Raw genomic sequence first — 21,731 nt, 5'->3', positions numbered from 1 at the left:
AGTAGTGCAAACAATCACAAGAGCATTTATTGCACCTTTCAAAGACCTGCCTGCTAGCCGAGTTGCTATCCACAAAACACGCCGATGGGCGAGTGACAAATCGAGGAATTCCGACTCACCGCGAACGGATAGCGAGCGAATATGTTCGCTCCATGCTGGACACCAACGCCTGGTCGTTCGCGGGTACGGTAATGCGAACGGTGGCGCGCTCGAACGATCGTGTTCGTCCATTCCGGTGTCCCGCTCCTAGGCCACGTGAGACGGTCTGGCAGAAGCATGGATCGGCGTACGTGCGGTACGTCCGCGCCGCTTGCCGACCCTCGAGCCAAATGGGGAGAGCCTACTCCCTATCGCGCCCGACCAACCCATCCGTTAGGTGGCGCTAGCAGCGCCACACTGGATAAACGAAGGCAATAGATATGTAGAAAAACAGGAAAAAACTATAGCGGTAAACAGGAAGAAAAATGCAGCCATAATGAAACACGATATGCTCCGGAGTATGTGGAAAGGGGTAATGGTTTCAGGACTTACATTTGGAAATGCGGTTGATTGCTTGAAATAAGGGGTACTATCAGGACTCGATGGCAACCAAAGGTCAGTGGGGCGCCTCACATTGGGCGCCTCACATTGGGCGCTCACGGGAAGACTACAAATGAAGCAGGGTGATATGGGCTGTACAAGTTTTGGAGTGAGAGAAGCTCACAGTAAAACTGATTATGGAAAACGACCGAGGAATATGTAAGAAAGTAAATGAACTGGGAGAGTGTTGAGGTACTTGTGCAGGAAAAACATTGATTCACAGTGGAGGAAAATAACTAGCAAGCATGCCAGCAACTATACGGCCTTTAGGGGGAACAACACAGCAAGACAGCAACAAAGAATGTCAAGCGGAAAGTCAGAGAGGCTGAAATAATCTCATGAGTGGCGGCAATGGAAAAGAAACTAGGCATGAGTAACTAATAAAGAAAAAAATGACATCAGGAAAGAAACAACTTATGCTAACTCAAAGGGAAGCTCGTTACTTTTCGAAGCGACATAAGCGTGCCTTAGAACACGCACCTATAAAGCGAAATATAAGAATGAACCAGAAGCATGTGTTGCTGCGGTGAAGCCAGGGAAACGATGGAGCATATTTTATTAGAATGCGAAGATATCCGCCCAGCGGTCGACTTAGGCACCACTGGCCTCCTTGAAACCCTTGGGTTCAGCGAGAGCAGGGGGAAAGTAAAAATGTCGGCAATAGAGATTAGTAGGAGGCGATTGGAAGATTGGTGGAAAAAAAGTAGGGATACAACAAAAAACGGAGACGTACAAAAACAAAGTTCACAATAGGGGTTCAGAAAATTTGGTTGTGGGAATTCATCGTGTGTTTTTTTTCCTTTTAAATTATGGGGTTTTACGTGCCAAAACCACTTTCTGATTATGAGGCACGCCGTAGTGGAGGACTTCGGAAATTTTGACCACCTGGGGTTCTTTAACGTGCACCTAAATCTAAGTACACGGGTGTTTTCGCATTTCGCCCCCATCGAAATGCGGCCGCCGCGGCCGGGATTCGATCCCGCGACCTCGTGCTCAGCAGCCTAACACCACGGCGGGTTTTTTTTCCTTTCTTTTTTAATCTAGGTAGGACATTAGACAGTATAATAGCAAGAGATTAGTGGCACAACCCACCGCCTCATTCCAAAGGGGCCGCTCATAACATCCATCCAACTAAAGCCCCTTGATGTTTGAAAGTAGCGACACTCTCCTCCTCACGGCGCTTTCCTCCTCGATTCTCCTCGCCCGCCGGCTGCGCACGGCACGCTATTCCTCCTTGGCTACCGCGGACGGGCCGCAGGATTCTATGGAGGCGTGTTATTTTGGGCCAGTTGCGCGCCCCAGTGGGGTTGAAAATTTTGAGAAATGCTAACAGCAGCATCGATAATGCTAGAGGCAACATTTATGACGAGGTTGGTTTTTTCCTAAAGCCGTATGAACGGGGTATACCGATGTAAAAGGAGCTTTTGAGGCGAGTTCTATACTCCAGACAATTTTTCTGCCGCATGATGAGATGCTTTATTTCGTGCGTCTGATATAGTATTGCTTGTGACACATCCCTTTGTGTGTGGCTTATTAAGCGAAAGCCTTAGACCTCTGTATCAAGGTCCCGTTGTGGGCTACAGAAAATATCACGTGACCGAAGGAAGGCGGGAAGCGAGCCAAAGCATGTGCAGCCGCGCATAGGAGATGATTAATGATTAGCAAAGTAATGATTGATTAGGATTGGATTAAGATGAATTCGGGTGTATTAAGGAGGGTTAAGGTGGATTAAAGTTGATGAAAGTGGATTACGGTGCATAAAGGAGGACAAGGTTGGATTAAGTTCGATGAAGGTGAGTTGGGGTGGTTGAAGATGTGTTGAGGTGCATTAAGGATGATTATAGTGGATTAGGGTGGATTAAAGTGCATGAAGAAGGATGAGGATGGATTAGGAAGGATTAAGGTGCATTAAGGAGGATTATCGTGGGCTAAAGTGAATTAAAGTGAATGAAGGAGGATAAGGGTGGACTAAACTAGATGAATGTGGATTAAGGTGAATTAAGGACGATTATTGCGGATTAGGGTGGATTAAAGTGGATGAGGAAGTAGTAGCGTTGGTTAAGGAGGATTAAAGTGCATTAAGGAGAGTTAGAGCAGATTAAGGTCGATGACGTTGGATTAGGGTTCATTAAGGCGGACTCTCGTGGATTATGGTGGATTAAAGTGAATGAAGGAGGATTAAGGTCGATGAATGTGGATTCGGTGAATTAATGTACATTAGGGGGATTATGGTAGACTAATCGGGCTTAATACTCAATGAACCCTTATTCACCTTAGTCCACCCTAATCCACCTTAATGCTCCTTCATCCACCTTAATCCAGCTTAATACTCCCAATCCACCTTAATACAACCTAATCAATCTACATCGCCCCTAATGCACCTTACCTACCATATACGTTCTTAATCCTCCTTTATCAACCGCGATCCATTATAATCCGCCTTAATCCTCCATAATCCACCTTAATCCTGCTTAATAGTCCCAATCTACCTTAATACACCCTAATCCACCTCTATTAAACCTAATCCAGCTCTATGGTCCCTAATCCACCTTAATCGGTCTTAATTCTCCTTTAGCAACCATAATTCACCTTAATCCACATTAATCGGCCTTAATCCTCCTCCACCCACCTTAATCCTTATTCAAGCATCTAAATCCTTCTTAGGCACTCTAATACACCTTAATCTTTAATACACGCTAATCATTCATCCTCCCTAATCCATTTTATGTCAATCACTAATGATTCATTAATTAACTTGGGCAATCATTCTCTTATGCAGGCGCGGACATGATTTGGGTCACCTCTGGCCTTCCTTGGGTCACGTGATACCTCCAGTTTACAAGGCGACCTTGAAACGGAGATCTCAAGGCTTTCGCCTTAAAACTTCAAAAAAACTCAATGTTGACTAGCTAACGCTCATCACCTGCAATAACACGGGTATATTTGCCCCTAATTTTTTCAGGGCGCAAAGCACAATCTATAAGGCTGCACTTCCGAGTGAATAACAGTTCGCGACGTGTGAGGGGAATTTTAAGCATACTGAGGACAACCGCAACACAAACGCTGGTGAGCGTTTATGAGCGTGGTGAGCGTGGTGGGCGTGGTGAGCGGAAGAATGAAAAAAAAATGCAGCATTACGGGATGCTTTGCTACGAGCTATAAGAAAGACGCCTCAGCTCGCAAACAACGCTGTTCTTTGTCGGAACAAAGTTCTTTCGGCCATTGTCATGCAGCCACTGCTTCCTGCGCAAGCCGTCACGCTTTCCTTGTGGTATCATAAAAACGGCATAACCATCTTCAGGCTTCTTGCTGCAGTTATATGCGCAACAGCCCGGCATAGCGCTAGCACATATAGCAGGAAACACGGCGTACAACGTTCGCTACGCCGAGCTAAAGCGCCGAGCCAGCCGTGCTGAGGAGGAAAATGGCGCGAACGAAAAAGAAAAACACAAGAAAAACTCAAGATCCGCGCGTTTCCAAGGGCAACGGCAGGGAGACCAATCGTCGTGCAGAAAAACGGGGGCAAAATTGGTTACCGCGGGGGGAACGCACAAGGGGCGAGGAGGAGGCGAGGAGGTCGCGCGGCGGCGGCAGAGTTCAAAGAGTGTCGCTACTTTCAAATCATCAAGGGACTTTACATCCAACCATTCATCCGCGCCATCTCTCGTAGTGCGCTGCAACCAGACCGACTGCCGCCGGCACCAAGCTACGCTGAGAAGCCGGATTACGGGAGACGCGGGACATGCGGGGGAAAACAACATATCAGGGGCCGCGTGAGAATCGCGCATCCCCACATCGCATAGCCTTAGTGCACGTCACCATTCCAAGCATCGTATATATGTCCAAGCTGTGTGATTTGGCTTTTAGACAAACTAGTTTTCTCTTGTTGCAAAGAGCGTATGGTGGCGGCATGCCCACACAGACCAACGACTGTTTTATCCGCAAGCAGCGACCCGCAGTGATGGCGTAGAGGTAGAGCATCTGCCTCGCGTGCAAGAGAACCATGGCTCGAATCCCGGTGCCGTGCAATTTTCCCCCGGATTACAAAAAAAAAAGAATCCGCGTGTTGATGAAATTGCATAAACAAGGCCTGGAGTGCGGCCGGATCCCGGTCACCAGAACCGGTAACGCACTCCGTCCACAGAGCAGGATTGACCACCCTGGTGCAGTACTTGGCCACAACCTCCTATATGAATACAACGATCAAACCCCGGCCCTCAGTCCCTCGCAGCTGTGAAGCAACTGACCACGGTGGCGGTCATATTTGTGACGCAGCAGAGGGTGCTAAGAATCTCTGGATCCGGACAGGCCGCCATTGGAATCTGAACCTGGCAACGTTTAACGCTAGAACGTTATCTAGTGAGGCGAGTCTAGCAGTGCTATTGGAGCAATTAGCGAGAATGAAATGGGATATAATAGGGCTCAGTGAGGTTAGGAGGACAAATGAAGCATATACAGTGCTAAAAAGCGGGAACGTCCTGTGCTACCGATGCTTAGCGGAGAGACGAGAACTAGGAGTCGGATTCCTGATTAATAAGGATATGGCTGGTAACATACAGGATTTCTATAGCATTAACGAGAGGGTGGCAGGTCTTGTTGTGAAACTTAATAAGATGTACAAATTGAAGGTCCTACAGGTCTACGCGCCTACATACAGTCATGATGACCAGGAAGTCGAAAGCTTCTGTGAAGACTTGGAATCGGTGATGGGTAAGGTCAAAACAAAATACACTATACTAATGGGCGACTTCAATACCAGGGGAGGCAAGAAGCAGGCTGGAGACAAGTCAGTGGGGGAATATGGCATAGGCTCTAGGAATAGCAGGGGAGAGTTATTAGTATAGTTTGCAGAACAGAAGAATATGCGGATAATGAATACCTTCTTCCGCAAACGGGATAGCCGAAAGGGGAACGTAGAGGAGCCCGAATGGCGAGACTAGAAATGAAATAGACCTTATACTCTGCGCTAACCCTGGCATCATACAATATGCGGACGTGCTCGGCAAGGTGCGCTGCATTGGTTATAGGATGGTAAGAACTCGAATTAGCCTAGACTTGAGAAGGGAACGAAAGAACCTGGTACATAAGAAGCCGATCAATGAATTAGCGGTAAGAGGGAAAATAGAGGAATTGCGGATCAAGCTACAGAACAGGGTATTCGGCTTTAACTCAGGAAGAGGACCGTAGTGTTGGAGCAATGAATGACAATTTATGGGCATCATTAAGGAGTGTGCAATAGAAGTCGGTGGTAGCTTCGTTAGACAGGATGCCGGTAAGCCATCGCAGGAGACGAAAGATCTGATTATGAAACGCCAATGTGTGAAAGCCTCTAACCCTACAGCTAGAATAAAACTGGCAGAACTTTCGAAGTTAATCAACAAATATAAGATAGCTGACATAAAGAAGTATAATATGGATAGAATTCTCCACCGTTCCGTGACGCTGCAGCTGCCACAAAGCCTCTCCCGCTGTGATGCAACGTTCGCAATGGCTTGTTCTTTTCTAATTGAAATGATTTCGTTTCTGTAAGCTTTGCCATATCTCCAGTCTGTGTATAAGTGGCAAACCGGGCGCTTGTCTGGTTGGCCTCCCTACCTTTCCTCTTCTTGCTTTCTTTCTCTCTTTCATGCGAGTGTGATGAGTCAGTCGAGCACCTCCTTCTCCCTGCTGATGCTGACACCCTGCTGATACCACCACGACGACCCACGCTTTCTGCTCCGCACCCTGTCAGATTGTCAGGACTCGAGGATGTTCTGAGCGACAAAGGTATGGGCCTGATACATTGACAGCCCAGAAAGAGACACGTGCGTGGCTTCAGTTCTTGAAGTTGGCATACCTCGGGGACCGCCTACGTTGATGCCGTATGTTGTGTTTTCATTTCAGGTATAGTCGTCGTCATGTATTTTAAGCGTTTTAACTAACGTTGGAGCTGCACAACATCAGAAGCGCAAGAAGTTGGGCACATTGAAGTACCTTCAGCCCAACACGCCGGCCACGGCGCACTTGAAAAGCGCGGCTGATGATCGTACTTTGTTTTTTAGAAAGCGAAACACGAAGTGCTCTATGCAAAACATAAAAATTAATTGTAAATGATCTCAAAACTGTTGAAAAAAATCTACATTTATAATAAATTTTGACTCTATTTAGTATTTTATGAGTGGTTTTGCTTTTGCTGCCTATCTGGCTAAGCCACGACCTACTGAACTACAGACCTGCACAGATCTCCCCCCTCCAGCACGCCTGGTCTAGTTCGCCCCTTTGCCGCTAGGGAAAGAACGTACGAGCAGAGTGGCGCTAGTCATAACCTGTTCGCTGTCGTCTGCTTCTGCGATCTGTTCAGCGCTGGTCTTGCCATTTCGGCAGGCACAAAGCGCTTGTTTTGGCGGTAAATGAATAAATTCACAAATATACAAAATAAGACATATTTGCGAATGCTTTGCGTTTGAATAGCGAAACTAGAAGAGGATGAGCGGTGCAAGAAATGTAAATAACGAGCATAGGTGGCCGCTGCAATGCTAGATCAACGGCATAAATTTCCCTTTCCTAGCCTCCTTAAGAGACTGGAAAAAATGTTTAAAAAGATTCATAGGATAATCTAGCTTTCTTTAGTTGATTACAGACAGCCTAATGTCGTAGATGACATTAGGATTTACTACTGTGTGCCGTAGTGAAAGGAAGATGATCTGGTAAAAGTATAGTAAAAGTATTCACTAGTAAGTCCTCCACCCGATATGTGCAATAGTCTGATCGATTCTGTTTCAAGGGAAGGTGAGCATATCTTGTTTTTAATATCGTTGGATGTCTAGCTCAGTAGAAAGCTTGCAAAAAATTAAGCGATCCCAGTGCTTTAAAACGTGCTGCAGTGCAGGCCTTAAAAATCGTGTCACGGAACTCTTTTCAAACTGTAAAGCTAGCTTTTCCGCGTAGTACGGCGGCAGCATAACGGTGGTGCTGAAGATACGTACGCAGTGAAGCTGTGTGCGTAATTCACTTTTTGAACTCACGACGCATTCACGGAGAACTTCTAAGAGTTAAAATGAGTGGTAATCATTCTGTCGTCGAACATTACGGTGGTTTCAAGTTTCTAAAGAGCGCAGAAGCGAATTTTACAACGTGCAGAATAAAACTGTTGTGTACTTTGCGAACTCTATACACAATGTGATTTATAATAATCTTCTTGAAAAAGGCAATAGGAGCGACTATTTAACGCTATTTTAGAGAGCAGCGGACTACACGCTCCGACCTTTTTTAGGTTCGGGGAGTCAACTTTTGGACCCAAGTGACCGATCAAAGCCTTGTGACATCTCTGTCACTGTGTTAGCAAAAATCGTCAACTAGAGAAGCAGTTCGTCGTAACACAACAGCTGCAGTACTACTTACAACGCCGCACAACCGCCCACCGCGTAGCAGACGAACAGGTTATAAAAGCGCCACCTACGGCAGTCGGTTGAACGAAAGTGGGCGCAAGCTGCTCCCATAGAAGCCGGATATCTGTGCAGGTCTGGAGTTCAAGTAGGTCGTGGGCTAAGCATTCGTGCATGTCGTCGTTTCCGCTCAGAATCGCCAGACGGCGCTGCTGCCAAAATATGGCGCTGTCATATCGGATAAGAATATTTCTAATACAAGTTTTATTTGTATGTGAGTACACGTTTTATACTACTGATGTGCTTGCCGAGTTATTAATGCATTTGAGAAGCACAAAACCGTGCTTTGGGTCATCGCTGGATGAAACGGGAACCCTCAGAAACGAGCAGCCTTCGTTCGCGGCATGACTTGGCGCTGCCGATCGTACTCTTGTCAATACTCTTTTTATATGTTTCATGTGACGATTGAGCGATGAGCTGTCTTCGACAGCGCTCACTGGGACTTATACAGAAGAGACTAAGCTATTGCCTTTAAAATTTTCATCATTTTTATGCGTTTTGTTGTCTTGTTTCAGCCATCATTGATCAAGTTTTGCCGGATAGGACGAGCCTGAAGATATATCAACATATCCAGGCCGAATTCTACTGTTTCCGAAGACTTAACGGGACACACGAATTCGGATGTTCGTGTAAGCAAACTTTTCATTGATTTGCACTGTAACATCGGACATTGTTCTCAATTAAGCAAGTTTGACGCTCGCTTTGCTCAGCTGTGTGTCGTAGTTTGCGGATACGCCTACGATTCGTGCGCATCGCCCGCGATAACGAACGTTATCTAACGTCTACTTTCGTTTCATCTACTTCTTCCCGGTTCTTTATCCTCTGCAGCTGAGAGGAGTGGGAATGTTGGCGTAATTCACGTTGTGTCGGCCGAAGAGGATGTACAGTTTATTCTTGATGATGACAGCGGCGTCAAATACATTGCTGCTCTCCGCTCGGATTTCTTCAACATGTAAGTTGCGTCAATTTTCATTTGCTGTGTGTACTCAGTGTAGTGTTCGGGGCCACCTCCGTAAGGTAAGATGTACCACACAATTTACGTTTTCTTTTTTTCAGGGGTAACATGACAAAGCTCCAAGACTCTGGTCGGGTTACCGGTGTGATTGTGCTACGGAGTAGGCAAGACCTCCCAGAAGAAGGCTTTTCGCCAGACAGCACATGTCCAAATGATGGCTTCGGTAAGCTTATTGTACGCTTTTTAGTAATATGCATGCCTGTTATATTGCTCTTATGCTAGCTTTGCAGTAGCTTGGTGTTATCCAAGCTCACTACTTTGTCTGTGCCTGACTGTAGGTAAGTGTATAGTCATAGATTGACAGCCTAAGCTACAGTCTAGGTCTTTGTACTTGCAACAAAGCTTGTTTGGCCGAGATGTTCTTGTGTATGGCAACCACCTAACGTAGTGCTGTATTTCAGGCCTGTACAGTGACCACAACCAGTACTCTGGTTGTAAAAAGGTTTCCTGGAATGCCAAGAATCCGGGTACAGACATGTTTTTCACTCGCTGGAACTTTCCAATCTTCTTGGTTGATAATGAGACAAGTATTGACATTATCGTTAATAAGGTGAGTGTTTGCTGTTCCACTAAGGTTTCTGCTGCATATCTTGTGTTCGGAAAGCTTGACGCACAGATGTCTTAGTATCTTTATGGTCTTTATGTTGAGCTTGATTTGTTGACATGGTCAGCACTACACCACTGCTTTTGTTGCTTTTGTATCAAAACATTTTCTGTACTACTCACTTCGTCGTTACTCAACTTCACAATAACGTGAAATCTCTGGAGAAGCCACAGTACATGCTCTAGTGCAGGAGACTGAGCAGCCAAAGCTTCTGAGAGAAATACAGAAGGCAGGGACATGTATGTTCTTACGGTCGGGCTCCTGAGAACTTTTACTATTAGCTCTAGCTTGGGACCAAATCCGACTGCCCTATTCAGAGACATGGAAAATGCAGAAATGCCTTTATAGGAAAACTACCAAACCAATTTGAATTAAGCTCGTTGCATTTGACAGGAAAAGTTCAATTCTAGTGACTCTAGGAAGCAGACTGTCGATTTAGGGCCTGGAATTTTTAAGCAAACTTTCTGAAAATTTGTAAGTTTAAAAATGCTGAAGCGCAAGGTTTACAAATCCATAACTCTTAATCAAAAACAGATACTGCAGTTTTGTAAACTGTATCTGTAATAGCATCTAAAGCAGACAAATTTGCTATATGAATTGACAGCTTACATAAAATTGTTACAGTGTTCCAAAGGATTTTGCAAAAGTCCTATTCACAAATTAGTATAATATGTATTATTACGTGTACTTTACAGAAGTGTGGTAATGTTTCTTATTGCTGAGAGTTAGAGTTGTTTTACTTGAGTTTATTTTTAAATTTTGCATGTTTCAAGAATTTTTCTCAAAAGTGTTGATGGCATGTAACAAAACTTTACTTGCTACCGCTACTACATTTTAACCTTTCTTTTTAAATGCAACAAACCTCATCAATATCGGTGTAGTGGTTGTCGAGAAAAACTATTTCTTCTTTCCCATGTATAGTCAAATGCCTTTACAACGAAGTGCTTGGGACCTCCAAAATCCTTTGTTATACCGGTCACTTCATTGGAATGATTGCGCACCATGCCATTCCAACAGAGCTGGTAAAGCACATTCAGCAAAAGAAAACCTTTTTTCAGCAATGAATTAAAGAAAAACTTAGCAAAAGAATTTTATAATTTTTGTCTGCCTACTTCATTCAACAGATAGCCAAAAGAAATTATTGCAAATTCGGAATAGCCAAAGCCGGCACATATTCAAGACGACAGTGGAAAATGATAAATTTCTTCTTGAACCGACCCAGTCGGGATAAACCAATAAGTAAGCTTCATTCATCAGATGCTATGTATAAAAAACCATTAGACATCGCAAACGCATTTCATGAGTTTTTCTGTCACCATGCCTTTAATCATACCAATGAGACTCAACAATCATTTCAGCTATGCTTACAATCGTTGTACTCATTTCCAACTGGCCCAGATGAACTAATCAATGTCGTACGTGATATAAAGGTTACAGGAGGAGGTCTGGACGAAATCAGTTCCATTAATATTAAATTAGTAGCTCATCTTATCACCCACCCGTTATCTCATGTTATGAATTTCTTCTTTAAGGTTGAAATATTTCCAAGTCAACTGAAAAAAAAAGCACAAATTATTCCATTATTTAAAAAGGGTGACCACTCTTACATTTCTAATTATAGCCCTATTGCTATTCTTCCTTTCCGTAGCGTGGTTATTGAAAAATGTATTGAAAAGTGCTTAACAAAATACTTCTCTAAATTTAGAATTTTTTTGCCAAATCAACTTGGCTTAAGGGTAGGTGTCTCGACTGGTTGTGCTATACTGTATTTCACGGATAAAATAGAAAGTGCTATAGATACTGCTTTCTATGCAGGATCAATTTTTATCAATATATCCAAACCATTTGATTCCATAAACCACATCATCTTACTTGTTAACCTACGGGCAGTAGGCATCAATGGCCCAGCATTAGCACTTATAAAGAAGTTACCTAACAGATAGACAACAGGCTATGTATTTTATTTCCTCACTTTCTAATTTTAGAATAACTAATAAAGGGGTCCCCGCAGGGGTCTATACTTGGCCCACTACTATTCCTGCTTTATATAAATGATTTACCCATTTGTTTATCAGAAACTGAGGCCTTCCTTTACACTGACGACACCACATTACTTGCAGCCGATCATTCACTGACTTCTCTGACTACTAAGCTAAACACTGAACTGAAAAATATTTTAACGTGGTGCCACCTTAACTTGCTAAGAATGAATCCTACCACAACGCCCTTTATGCTTTTTCATTCGAATCATAGGACACCAGAATTCAGTCCCACTGTCAGCCTAAACTCTCTTGTCATCAGTGCAGTTAATGAATGCTCATTTCTTGGTATAATTCTAGACTCAAATTTAAAATTTACATGGCATATTGCCTATGTGAAGCGCAAACTTGCTCCCAGTATTTGAATTTCACTTAAAGTTAGGTATTATTTTAGCAAACCAACATTGCTAACCTTGTATTATTATTTTATTCACAGCCATCTTAATTTTTGTATTAGGTGGGGTAACACATATAGCGCCACTACAGCATTTACAGAATCAGGCCATCCGGATATTATCATTCAGCTCATTCTATTGCAGTGCTTCTGATATGCTTCGCAACCACAGAATACTTTCAGTGAATAATCTAGTTAAATATAAGTTAGCTGTAATTTTGTTTAAAATAACATGGCATCCTCCCCCAATAAATATATTTTCTGAGGTTATTTTGGTTAACTTAAGCTGCACAAGATTTGCAGCTAACAACAATTTCTTATTGTCATGAAAAACAGTCTGATTATTTCACAGCATTATCTATTTGGAACAGCCTCCCACTAGATGTCAAGCGCGGTTCTTCTTTAGGTCACTTCAAGAAAACATTATTCACTTTCCTACTATATAACCAAAATTATCCATATGTCTAAACTTCCAAGAACAAATGAAATGCACTTGAAGTTCTTTTCAACAGCTTTAAGTATCTTGTCATGAAACACTCCTTTTGGCAGCACTACAAATCCGCTGCCCTTATCTGCCTGTAAAATCCTGACATTGTTTGCTTCAACCTAATTGGCGACTTCCTTGAAAGGAGGCCTTTTAGGGGTTTATTTGCTTACTGTGCGCTTGAGTGACAAAACACCTTCTCCAACTAGCCGCTCTATTCATATTGTGTAGTGCAATCCGCCACGGTTCACATCAGGGCCAAAAGTTGATGTTGCTTGGGAGGTTCGTAGCTAAACTTGGAACTTTAGTTCAGCATTTGTTTCATTTCTTGAAAAAGGTTTGTGTTCCCGAAAACATTGACACCGGTAGTACACCGATCCTGCTAGTGGGCATAGTGATGTGACATTTCATGATGCCGATGGTAATCCTTTGTATGCGTTTCTTCCAGTGTTTCAATAGCTACAACCTGCCCGCGAAAGGCACGCATGAGCGCAAGTGGCCCCTGTGTGCAGCCCAGCTTAGAAGTAGGATGAGCGCAGCCAAAGACAGTGTCACCTGCATTAGACGGAGTGAGAACTTGGTGACCATGAACCCTTGTGAGTGGCTGTCTTCGTTAGGATGGTTATCCTGGCTTTTTTAAAGTGACTCTTTCTTTGCTCTTCCTTCGACTTTCCGACTGCTGCTGCTGCCACTGACTGGCACACCGCGTCAGGGAGTGGTTGAGAGTGTGTGTATACATGACAGGAGCGCAGCAGAGAGGAAAGGCGATGCAAGAAACTCGTTTGGAAGCTTTGAACAATGTCCTGTGGAGCTCCTTGGGTGTTGCCACCTTAGCCTCACAGCTAGAATTATTTGTAACCCCACACAAAAGCATTGCAGAAATCGCAGTGCTTACCATCCTACTAATGTGGAAGTCCAAAGGGAAGCTAGATAGAATGGTAGGCAGGAAGGGGGAATGGAGGCAGAGAATGGGTAGAAGCGATGCAGTCGTGAAACAAGTAAATAGCAACGTTGCCACTCTTCGCTTGCAATTTCTATACAAGGGGAGAGGTATAGGGAAAAGGTGATGTGAGAAGGCAAGGAAACGTTACTACTATAAACACGACAGCAGTTGCAAGCAGATGGGGTAAATTTAATTCAAGGTACGGTGTGGTACATTTCTGCTATTTCTGAAAAATAAACACCATGCAGATTTGTCAAGTGGAAAACTTGCACTGAGCAGGCAGAAGCAGAGCCGCATTAAAGCGCACTGTATGGTCTAGGCGACGCTACGGAAGTGGTCACACATCAAATCAACACTGTTGTGCCCACCGCACTAGCTTTGCAGCTATGGCATTTCTCAAAATCGCAGATTTAATCCCGTCTGCAGCAGCCACAATGGGGGCGAAATAAAAAACGTTCGTGCACTTAGATTTAGGGACACAATAAAGAACACCACGATGTAAAAATTAATCCGTAGTCCGCCACTACAATGTGCCTCAAAATTCTATTGTGGTTTTGGCACTGACAGCCTCATAATTCAATTAAAGTTTAATACTTCTGCTACGATGTGATGTGTCATGTAAGGCAATGAATATGCTCATCCCTCTCGGAGGTTATGAAGTGTGGCACGCAATGCCTCAAGCAAACACATCTCGCTGTGTGTGCTGTATACCACACAGACAAGCAGCTGAGGTGCAGGCATAATGTTTAACATCAACTCACCGCTCTCGTGTTGGATTAAATGCTGAGGAAATTAAGTATTTGCCATCAACACCACTGCTAATTATCGTCAGTCAAAGCAAACAGCACAGAAAACTTTGCTTACATTGATTCCCATAGTGTGTAGGATCTGCATATATATTATTTTAATATGCTATGGCCACAGCATGATTTTTATGGTCATATCTGTACTACTTTGTAGACTTGCACAATATAGACCTTCTTCCTAAATTGCAGTTTCCCTTGCCTGTGCATGCCAATGCTTATTTGTTGCAGATACAGTTCATCTATAGCTACATTACGTATTACATCTCATAAAATGCAGAAACTCTACACATAAGCATCGATTACAAAGGGATTACAAAGGTTCTTTTACAATAAAGGAAATGACCAATACATTAACTTTTTTTTTTCTTAAAGAAATTTGAGATGAAGCTGTTCAAGAAATTGAAAATGCAAAATCTAGTGTGTTTCACCATCTCAGTATTTCTTTATTAAAGGTAGTATGTTTGTCTTCACAAAAATAAACTTCCATAGAAATTAAATAAGTTTAACAGCAGCAAGTACAAAACACATGGGCATGCGCAGCATGGTATAACCATGGTCACTGCTTTACACATTTAAGCTGTGTTCTTCAATGCTTTGCAGTCAGATGGTACTGTTCACTTCTTTGGTTCTCATTATTATTGTTGTTGTTGTTGACAGTTGCAGAATAAAGATTTAGTCACCTTTCAAAGGTGACGATTGCTTCTATTCGTATAGCAATTATTGAAGTAAGATAGAAAGCCATTTACTTTCCTTTTTGTTCTTTGTCATTGGCTCAGAAATTGATACACCACCATTATCAGCGGCATTGGCTACTCCGAGCAACACATATGAAAATAAGAAAGCAAAATGAAATTAATTGGTGCAATGTACTGCCTCAGAATGTTTATGACGGCAAACATGGTGGCTGTTACTGTATTGCAATGCTTGCCCTCATGGGAGCACATGTCAGAGATAAAGCAGACATTTCTGTTGTTTACATAAACGCATGCAAAATGACTGTCACCACACTGTACTTGTGTACTCGGTAAACCTTTTAGTAGCATGTTCTGCTTGGCAGACGGTTGGCCGACACCTAATGCTATGGTGCCATCTAGTATATATAGAAATCTGCTTAGCGGCTATAGTGTTGAGCTGCTAAGCACGAGGTCGCAGGATCGAATCCCAGCCACGGCGGCCGCATTTCGATGTGGGCGAAATGCAAAAACACCCATGTACTTAGATTTAGGTGCACGTTAAAGGACCCCAGGTGGTCAAAATTTCCAGAGTCCCCCACTACAGCGTGCCTCATAATCAGAATGTGGTTCATTCAGAACACAAGGCTGCAATTTCCAATTCTTTCTGCAGCAGCCGCATTTTGACGAATGCGAAATGCAAAGATGCTTGTGTACCTTGACCACGTCCCAGACTCTTGTAACGAGGCTAATGATCCCTTTTGCCTCTTCCCCACTTTCCTTTTCTTTGCAGTGCGCTACTGTGATCCTCTCACAGATAGAAATGTTATCTCTACACTGTACCCCACATCCAATGAAAAGCCAGTGAGCGACCGTTCTGTGGTTGTCGTCGGGGCAAGGGTAAGGAAAATCTGCACTCTTCCAAGCAGTTTGTATGTACGCATTTGAAAATTTTACCCGTGTCGCACTAAAAGCGGGGCCAAATGACTGTCCACTGTTGTCCATTGTAGTGCTAAGGTGACTCAAATGTTGGAAACGTCAGTCCAGTGTTTGGCCATTGGAGCCTAATCATAGGCTTGCGTTAGCCTTTATATGCTTCTAGTATAGATGGTGAAATTTTCTCATTGAATATGGCAGTATAGTTAAAGTAAAGGTTCTGAATACCTATTTGTATGCATTTTTTTTTTTTTTTGCTCCTATATGTACAAAAAGAAGCACAAAGACAAGCGGTCACAATAAAGGTTGTATTATTCTCTTCAGTTTATGGAAAGCTGTTTACAAGTCTATTCAACTTGGTAGCTTGTAAATGAACAAGAAAGTGATCACTGCAGTCCACGGTTCGCTTCATATTCTTCTCAATATGGTCAGTGTACCTTGTGGAATGAACACTTTCTACCACAGACGGGCTGCAATAATCTTGGTAGGACTTGTTTATTCAAAGGCATAGTATCACATCTCAGCCGTGGTGGCCACACTTGGTGGAGGCGCAATGCAAAAATGCCCATGTACCGTGCATTGGGTGCATGTAGAAGAACCCCAGATGGTCTAAATTATTCCAAAGTCCTGCACTACAGTGTGCTTTCTAATTAGGTCGTGGTTTTGGCGTGGAAAACCCCAGAATTCAATTCAGTGCTTGTATATTCAGCCATAATCAAAGAAATTTTATAAATACAAGTGCTGTAATTGAATACATCAATTGGGTCATAAGCATGCAGTTTGTATTGAAATTTCGAGATCCTATTCGCACACCTATGGCTATGTGTCCATTAACTGTGCGTCAGAAAAATGTTAAAATCTTCATCGCTCAGTAATGGATAGCTATTAGTGAAGTTGCAAAGAGCTACATTTTGAATGGATACTGCTTGTGAAAACATTTGTCCATTTCGGTTAAGATATTTCTGCAAGGTGGCAAAACTTGCCTAATTTATCTTGCACAGTAGCAGACTGGCAGGCAAGTAATGAAGGCTCCAAATTTGATGATCAGGGAATCGTGTGGATGCGATGCAATGGCATGTCACATTATGCCACAGCAGCATGTGCAACAGCAATGTTTCAGAAGGAACTCATATATAGCCAGAAAGTAATATATAGCCAGCATTTGTGACATATTTGTTGCACCGTGGCAGGTATGGTATCATAACTGGATTCTTATATGCTATGTTATTGCGGTTGTCTATCCGCGCATGAAAAACCCGCAGTAGCCTGGTCTGAGCTCCTTCGGCTGGCACTGTAGTGTTGCCTTTTAGAACTGTATTGCCATCTAAGAAAAAAGCTCTTTGAATAAATTTTCGCGAACGAAGATGTCTCATAAATATATTTCAGATGATCACCATAAGTATACAAGCAGAGAAAACGAGGGCACCCCTGTAGTTCGTTCTCGGGGCTAATAACTGCAAAGAGGGGTCATGGGCGGCAAGTGAAATGTAAACTTGGCTGAGGCATTGCTTTGGTGACCCAAAAAGCTACCTTTTAAAGAATGCAAGAAGATTGCCGTGGCAGCCCCTCAGCTGGAAAAATCCAGAAGAAACAGTGGGGTGAGATTGCCACAAGCATCTCACCGCGTGCTTCTCACTGGCTTGCACAAGAGAACCCCATGTTTGTCAGCCTTGCTTGCTTTACGTGAAACTTGCCAGCATCCTTCTCCAAGGCATCCGGGGGTTCCATGTAGTACAACGAGGTCCCTCGCGATAATGAAGCCCTGGAGGGACTGAATGATCTACAGGGCCTCCTGCAAGGACAACGTTGAGGCAGCCTGCCCAACCACGTCATTGCTGCTGTCGTCACTGTCAATGTCGCCATCGCTCTCCATTGCAAGCACATTTACGACGATTGCCTCTTCACTTAAAAGCACTTTGTTTCGAAATCTGTAGCAGTGCGCTTTCTTTCTCACCAACAACGTTGTGGGTTGCCCGTGATCAATGGGTGGAACAGCTGTCTTCCATTTCGGCGGTAAGCCAAATGAGGCTGAGAAACCACATGGCCAGGAACGACTTCAACGCAACCAACAAAAGAGCATAATCCATTGGCAGAACTGTGCAAAACGAAAGGCCACTGAGCAATCTGAGAACAGCGCTCTTAGCACAATTGGCACACTCCGTTTGTGTTTCGGATGGTGGTGCGGCAGAGAGCTACGAGCACAGCCCATTCATGTTCGGAGGGGTGGAAAGACGGTGAGAGAGAGGCACACGAGACTGATGATGATGCCATCTGCACGGGCCTATTTCAATTTTAATCGCCAAATATGGGCTACATCACATCCAAATGAGGCCAAGATAAAACTTAGCAAGTTTCAAGAATTTGTACTGAGCTGCAATGGTTCAAATTGAGATTTGTGATCAGCAGTGTTTCAGCATGAAACTTAGGATGTGAGACTTCGACCTTCATTTTTTTTTCTAATATAATAACCAAGAAATTAACAAAAAGGATAGTTCTGAAAGAACACTTGTATCTGTTTTAAACTGATTTAGGGTTTCTTTTTAGTGTTCCTTTAATGCTATTTGTGTTCATGTTGCATAATAGCATGGCAGTGTAGAAAACTGGACCCATAACTAGACATTCATGATGGATAATGAAAAAAGAACAGATGGCATAAAAAGTGATGCTGGTCTTCTCTCCTCGTTCATCATCCTTTTTTTTTAACGCTGTCTGTCACGAATGCACACTGGTTCAAGCATGTTGCAACCATTGTGCACTGGTTGTACAAAGGGGAAAAATACAAAATTTTCACCGGCAGTAAGTCACTGTTTGTTGCGGAAGGGATTATCCACAGGTTTCATATATTGTTTACTACAAGTTGTCTGTTCCCTGTTCTGTTCTTGCAGCTCGACACCTTCTCAATGTTCGATGGCCTTGCACCCGGCGCTCACTCGTCAGTGTCAAGTTTTGTCACGTTGCTCGTAGCGGCCCAGATGCTTAACCAACTGAAGGTGGCCCAGAAACCAGAGTTTGTGAAGAACAATGTCCTCTTTGTTTTGTTTAATGGAGTAAGTACTGTCAAAGTCACTGCATACAGCTTATTATGTAATTCACTCATGGATAAAACAATTCTAGTAGAGCTACATCTCTAAATGTTGTTGGCTCACATTTTTCATGCATATTAAGATCGCGTAACTAGGCTGGGAATTTTTAATTAAAACCTCTTGTTTTCCGGGGTTAAAGCATTACTGAAATGATGTGAAATCTGCTGCGAAGTAGCTGAAAACAAGCTCACTAAGTCCAGATAACCAAGATATGGCTTGCATGAAGAACTTTTTCATAAAATGTCGTGATCTTGTGTTAGAAACAGCATCAGCTATGTAGATATATGTGCATGTCTCGGATTAAGCCAAGGGATCATGGCTCGTTGCCAGACCCCGTTTACAAAATTTTGCTTGTATTTTGTTGCATATATGTGTGGTCCTGGTATTATAAGTTTGTAAATTTGTTTAGATATCGGATCATATTTTACTCTTAAATCACATATATAAGGGTCGTCCCCAAAGTAAGTTCAGATAACCTTTCCAAACAAACCTCACAGCTAATGTTTTCGGAGGCAGAGCCCAATTATTGCATTTCAGTGAATGGTGAGAGCTTTCAAGCAAGAATAACTTTGCCAACAACAATCCCATAGGGACCATAACACATCAGCATATCATTTGTTTTTAATTTGAGCTTAGGCAAGTGCACATTTTATCCTTCGCAGCAATGCTGGAAAGTCATTAGTAATACCACACTTCAATGGACTGGTTAGCACTTCATGTTCTTTTGGTATAGGCTTTATATGGTTTCTAGCGCAGCCAAACCTTATTAGTAACCTGCCTTTGGGGCTCGTAACGCAAATTACATGTGTGTAATGAGGTAATCATATCTACAATTCGGCTGCAGAGATATTTTCGAAATTTTTTTACGCCTCATTTAGCTTCGTAGTGCAGTTGTCTTCTTCTTTCAGTGAAGCATTCATTTTGGCTTGTTGCTGCCACTAGAAGTGAAAGTGTTTTTCTATTCAGGTCCTGTGTAGTTTTGAACACTGCACTCTATCATCCACTGTTGTCAATTCCAGGAAGCCTTTGACTACATTGGCTCTAGTCGAATCGTGTACGACATGGAAAAGGGCCAGTTCCCACTTGTCAACCAATCAGGGTCGGCCAAGGTGCAGCCGGCAAATCTGGCCCTGAAGCACATCTCTCACTTTGTGGAGCTCAGCCAGGTGGCACCACTGGGAGAGTCCAGCACCATTTACCTGCACACAGATCCTGTCTCGACAGGCTCTGCTGAAGTGAACCAGACGGTAGGCATTATTCTTTTGATGGATGTTTATTATGTACAGTAAACCTTCATTGACTCAAACTTTAAAATCCCGAAATATTATTCAAGTGGAAATTTTTTGCCGGCCATGGGTGTCAACCTAGGTGTTTTTCACTTTATCACGAAAAGCTTCTGCACTGAACTCTAAATGTCTCAAGATCTCGACTTAGAAATTACCAGGGAAAGGCAACGTAGCGGTGTTGGCAGAATCGCTTGCACTCGATTTTCAGCCGACAGCAGCTCACTAACTAAGCCAGATGCTGTGCCAAACTGCACTCCCAACTTGTTTCCCCCATCTGTCTGCCTGTCACTGCTTTGCGCCCTTGCTCGGCTGGACACTGCCACTTTGTTGTGGCCTTGTGCAGCAGTGTTGAGCTGGTAATCGGGAAGCTTCTTTTTTTTAGAGCGCAGCTCTTTGGCGTCCGTTCCTGGGTTTCGCGTCGTCGTCGGCGTTGTCGTCGGCCTCGTAACCAGCTCCGCCCCCCTTTCATCCCCCCAGCGCTAGCAGCGACCGACTGATACCGCTGGATGCCGCTGACGCCGCTAGAGAGTCAAGATAACGTGACTGCATAGAACACCGTCGCCGCCATGCAGAAAGAGGAGGAAAGGGTCCCCCCCCCTGTTCTTGTGTGGCGGATAGGGTGCTCTTCAGTTGCCGACGCGCCGGTTATTTCACGTAGGCCCCGGCACGTCGACGAATACGTGACCAGCTTCCCACGGCTAGACCTGGTTCTTAGCGCTGCGGAAGCGAGGGTATCATATTGTTTGTGTCGGCATCGGCGGCGTTGTCCCTGAAACCAACTCCGCAGCTGGGGTTGACTCACTATCGGCGTCAGCGGCATCAGTCAGTCGCTGCTATCTCTTCCCTCCTCCCTTTATCGTGTTGTCCGCTTGCTGCGCGTGCTTCTGCCCCCATCGTTTGCCGCTGGGTGTACACGCCGCCCCCCTCCCCCCTCTTCCTGCGAGTCTCCGGTTGTCAAAGCGCCGGCTCGAACTTAATTCCTTTCTTCGCTCCTCCTCCAATGCAACCCCTGTGCGGTGGCAATCAGAGAGCCAGATCGGTGGCGGCGGATCTGTATATGTGCACCGCCCGAGCCGAAATTGCCGCTGCCGTTCGCCCTGTGCGGTGGCTATTTTGCTGCGCTCAAATTTCGCATTAGGAAGTAACGTAATCGTCGGTAATTTTTTCCTCTCCTTTAGGACACTCTCAAAAACACATGAAAATTCAAAAACGGTCGCAGCTTATTAAATGTGACCTTGAGCAAGATGATCGGCACTTTTGAGCAAGTGCGATCAGCCTAAGCACTGTGCCCAGAAGAAGTCAGCATGCGAGCCCGTAACATTTCAGCGAGATCGTGGGTTAATGAGGACACTTGCTTCATGGTTGTGTGATGGTGAGGTGTAAATGCCATGTAATTCGCGGGTGCCTGCTAAAGACGTAACATTTGCACTATTCTGCAGTTCAGTTTCTGTTTTAAAAGTGAAATTG

At 43.9% G+C, this 21,731-nt stretch overlaps 1 protein-coding gene across 1 annotated transcript in view; it reads left to right on the top strand.

Moving 5' to 3' along the window:
- Positions 1 to 8,063: 8,063 nt before the first annotated feature.
- The window catches only part of Nct (Nicastrin), a 38,650-nt gene continuing 24,982 nt past the window's right edge, over positions 8,064 to 21,731 (top strand). Inside the window, exons 1-9 of the mRNA XM_065447629.2 lie at positions 8,064 to 8,217; positions 8,519 to 8,632; positions 8,832 to 8,955; positions 9,060 to 9,181; positions 9,420 to 9,568; positions 12,988 to 13,135; positions 15,753 to 15,859; positions 18,781 to 18,942; positions 19,998 to 20,225. Coding sequence (XP_065303701.1) covers positions 8,118 to 8,217; positions 8,519 to 8,632; positions 8,832 to 8,955; positions 9,060 to 9,181; positions 9,420 to 9,568; positions 12,988 to 13,135; positions 15,753 to 15,859; positions 18,781 to 18,942; positions 19,998 to 20,225 — 1,254 coding nt within the window. The 5' untranslated portion in view covers positions 8,064 to 8,117. The remainder of the gene's footprint in view (positions 8,218 to 8,518; positions 8,633 to 8,831; positions 8,956 to 9,059; positions 9,182 to 9,419; positions 9,569 to 12,987; positions 13,136 to 15,752; positions 15,860 to 18,780; positions 18,943 to 19,997; positions 20,226 to 21,731) is intronic.

Source organism: Dermacentor albipictus, chromosome 4 (assembly GCF_038994185.2).
Source record: "Dermacentor albipictus isolate Rhodes 1998 colony chromosome 4, USDA_Dalb.pri_finalv2, whole genome shotgun sequence".
In the NCBI taxonomy this organism is placed as follows: Eukaryota; Metazoa; Arthropoda; class Arachnida; order Ixodida; family Ixodidae; genus Dermacentor; species Dermacentor albipictus.
Note: the sequence above shows the minus strand (reverse complement) of the source record. Positions and strands in the feature narration are given on the sequence as shown.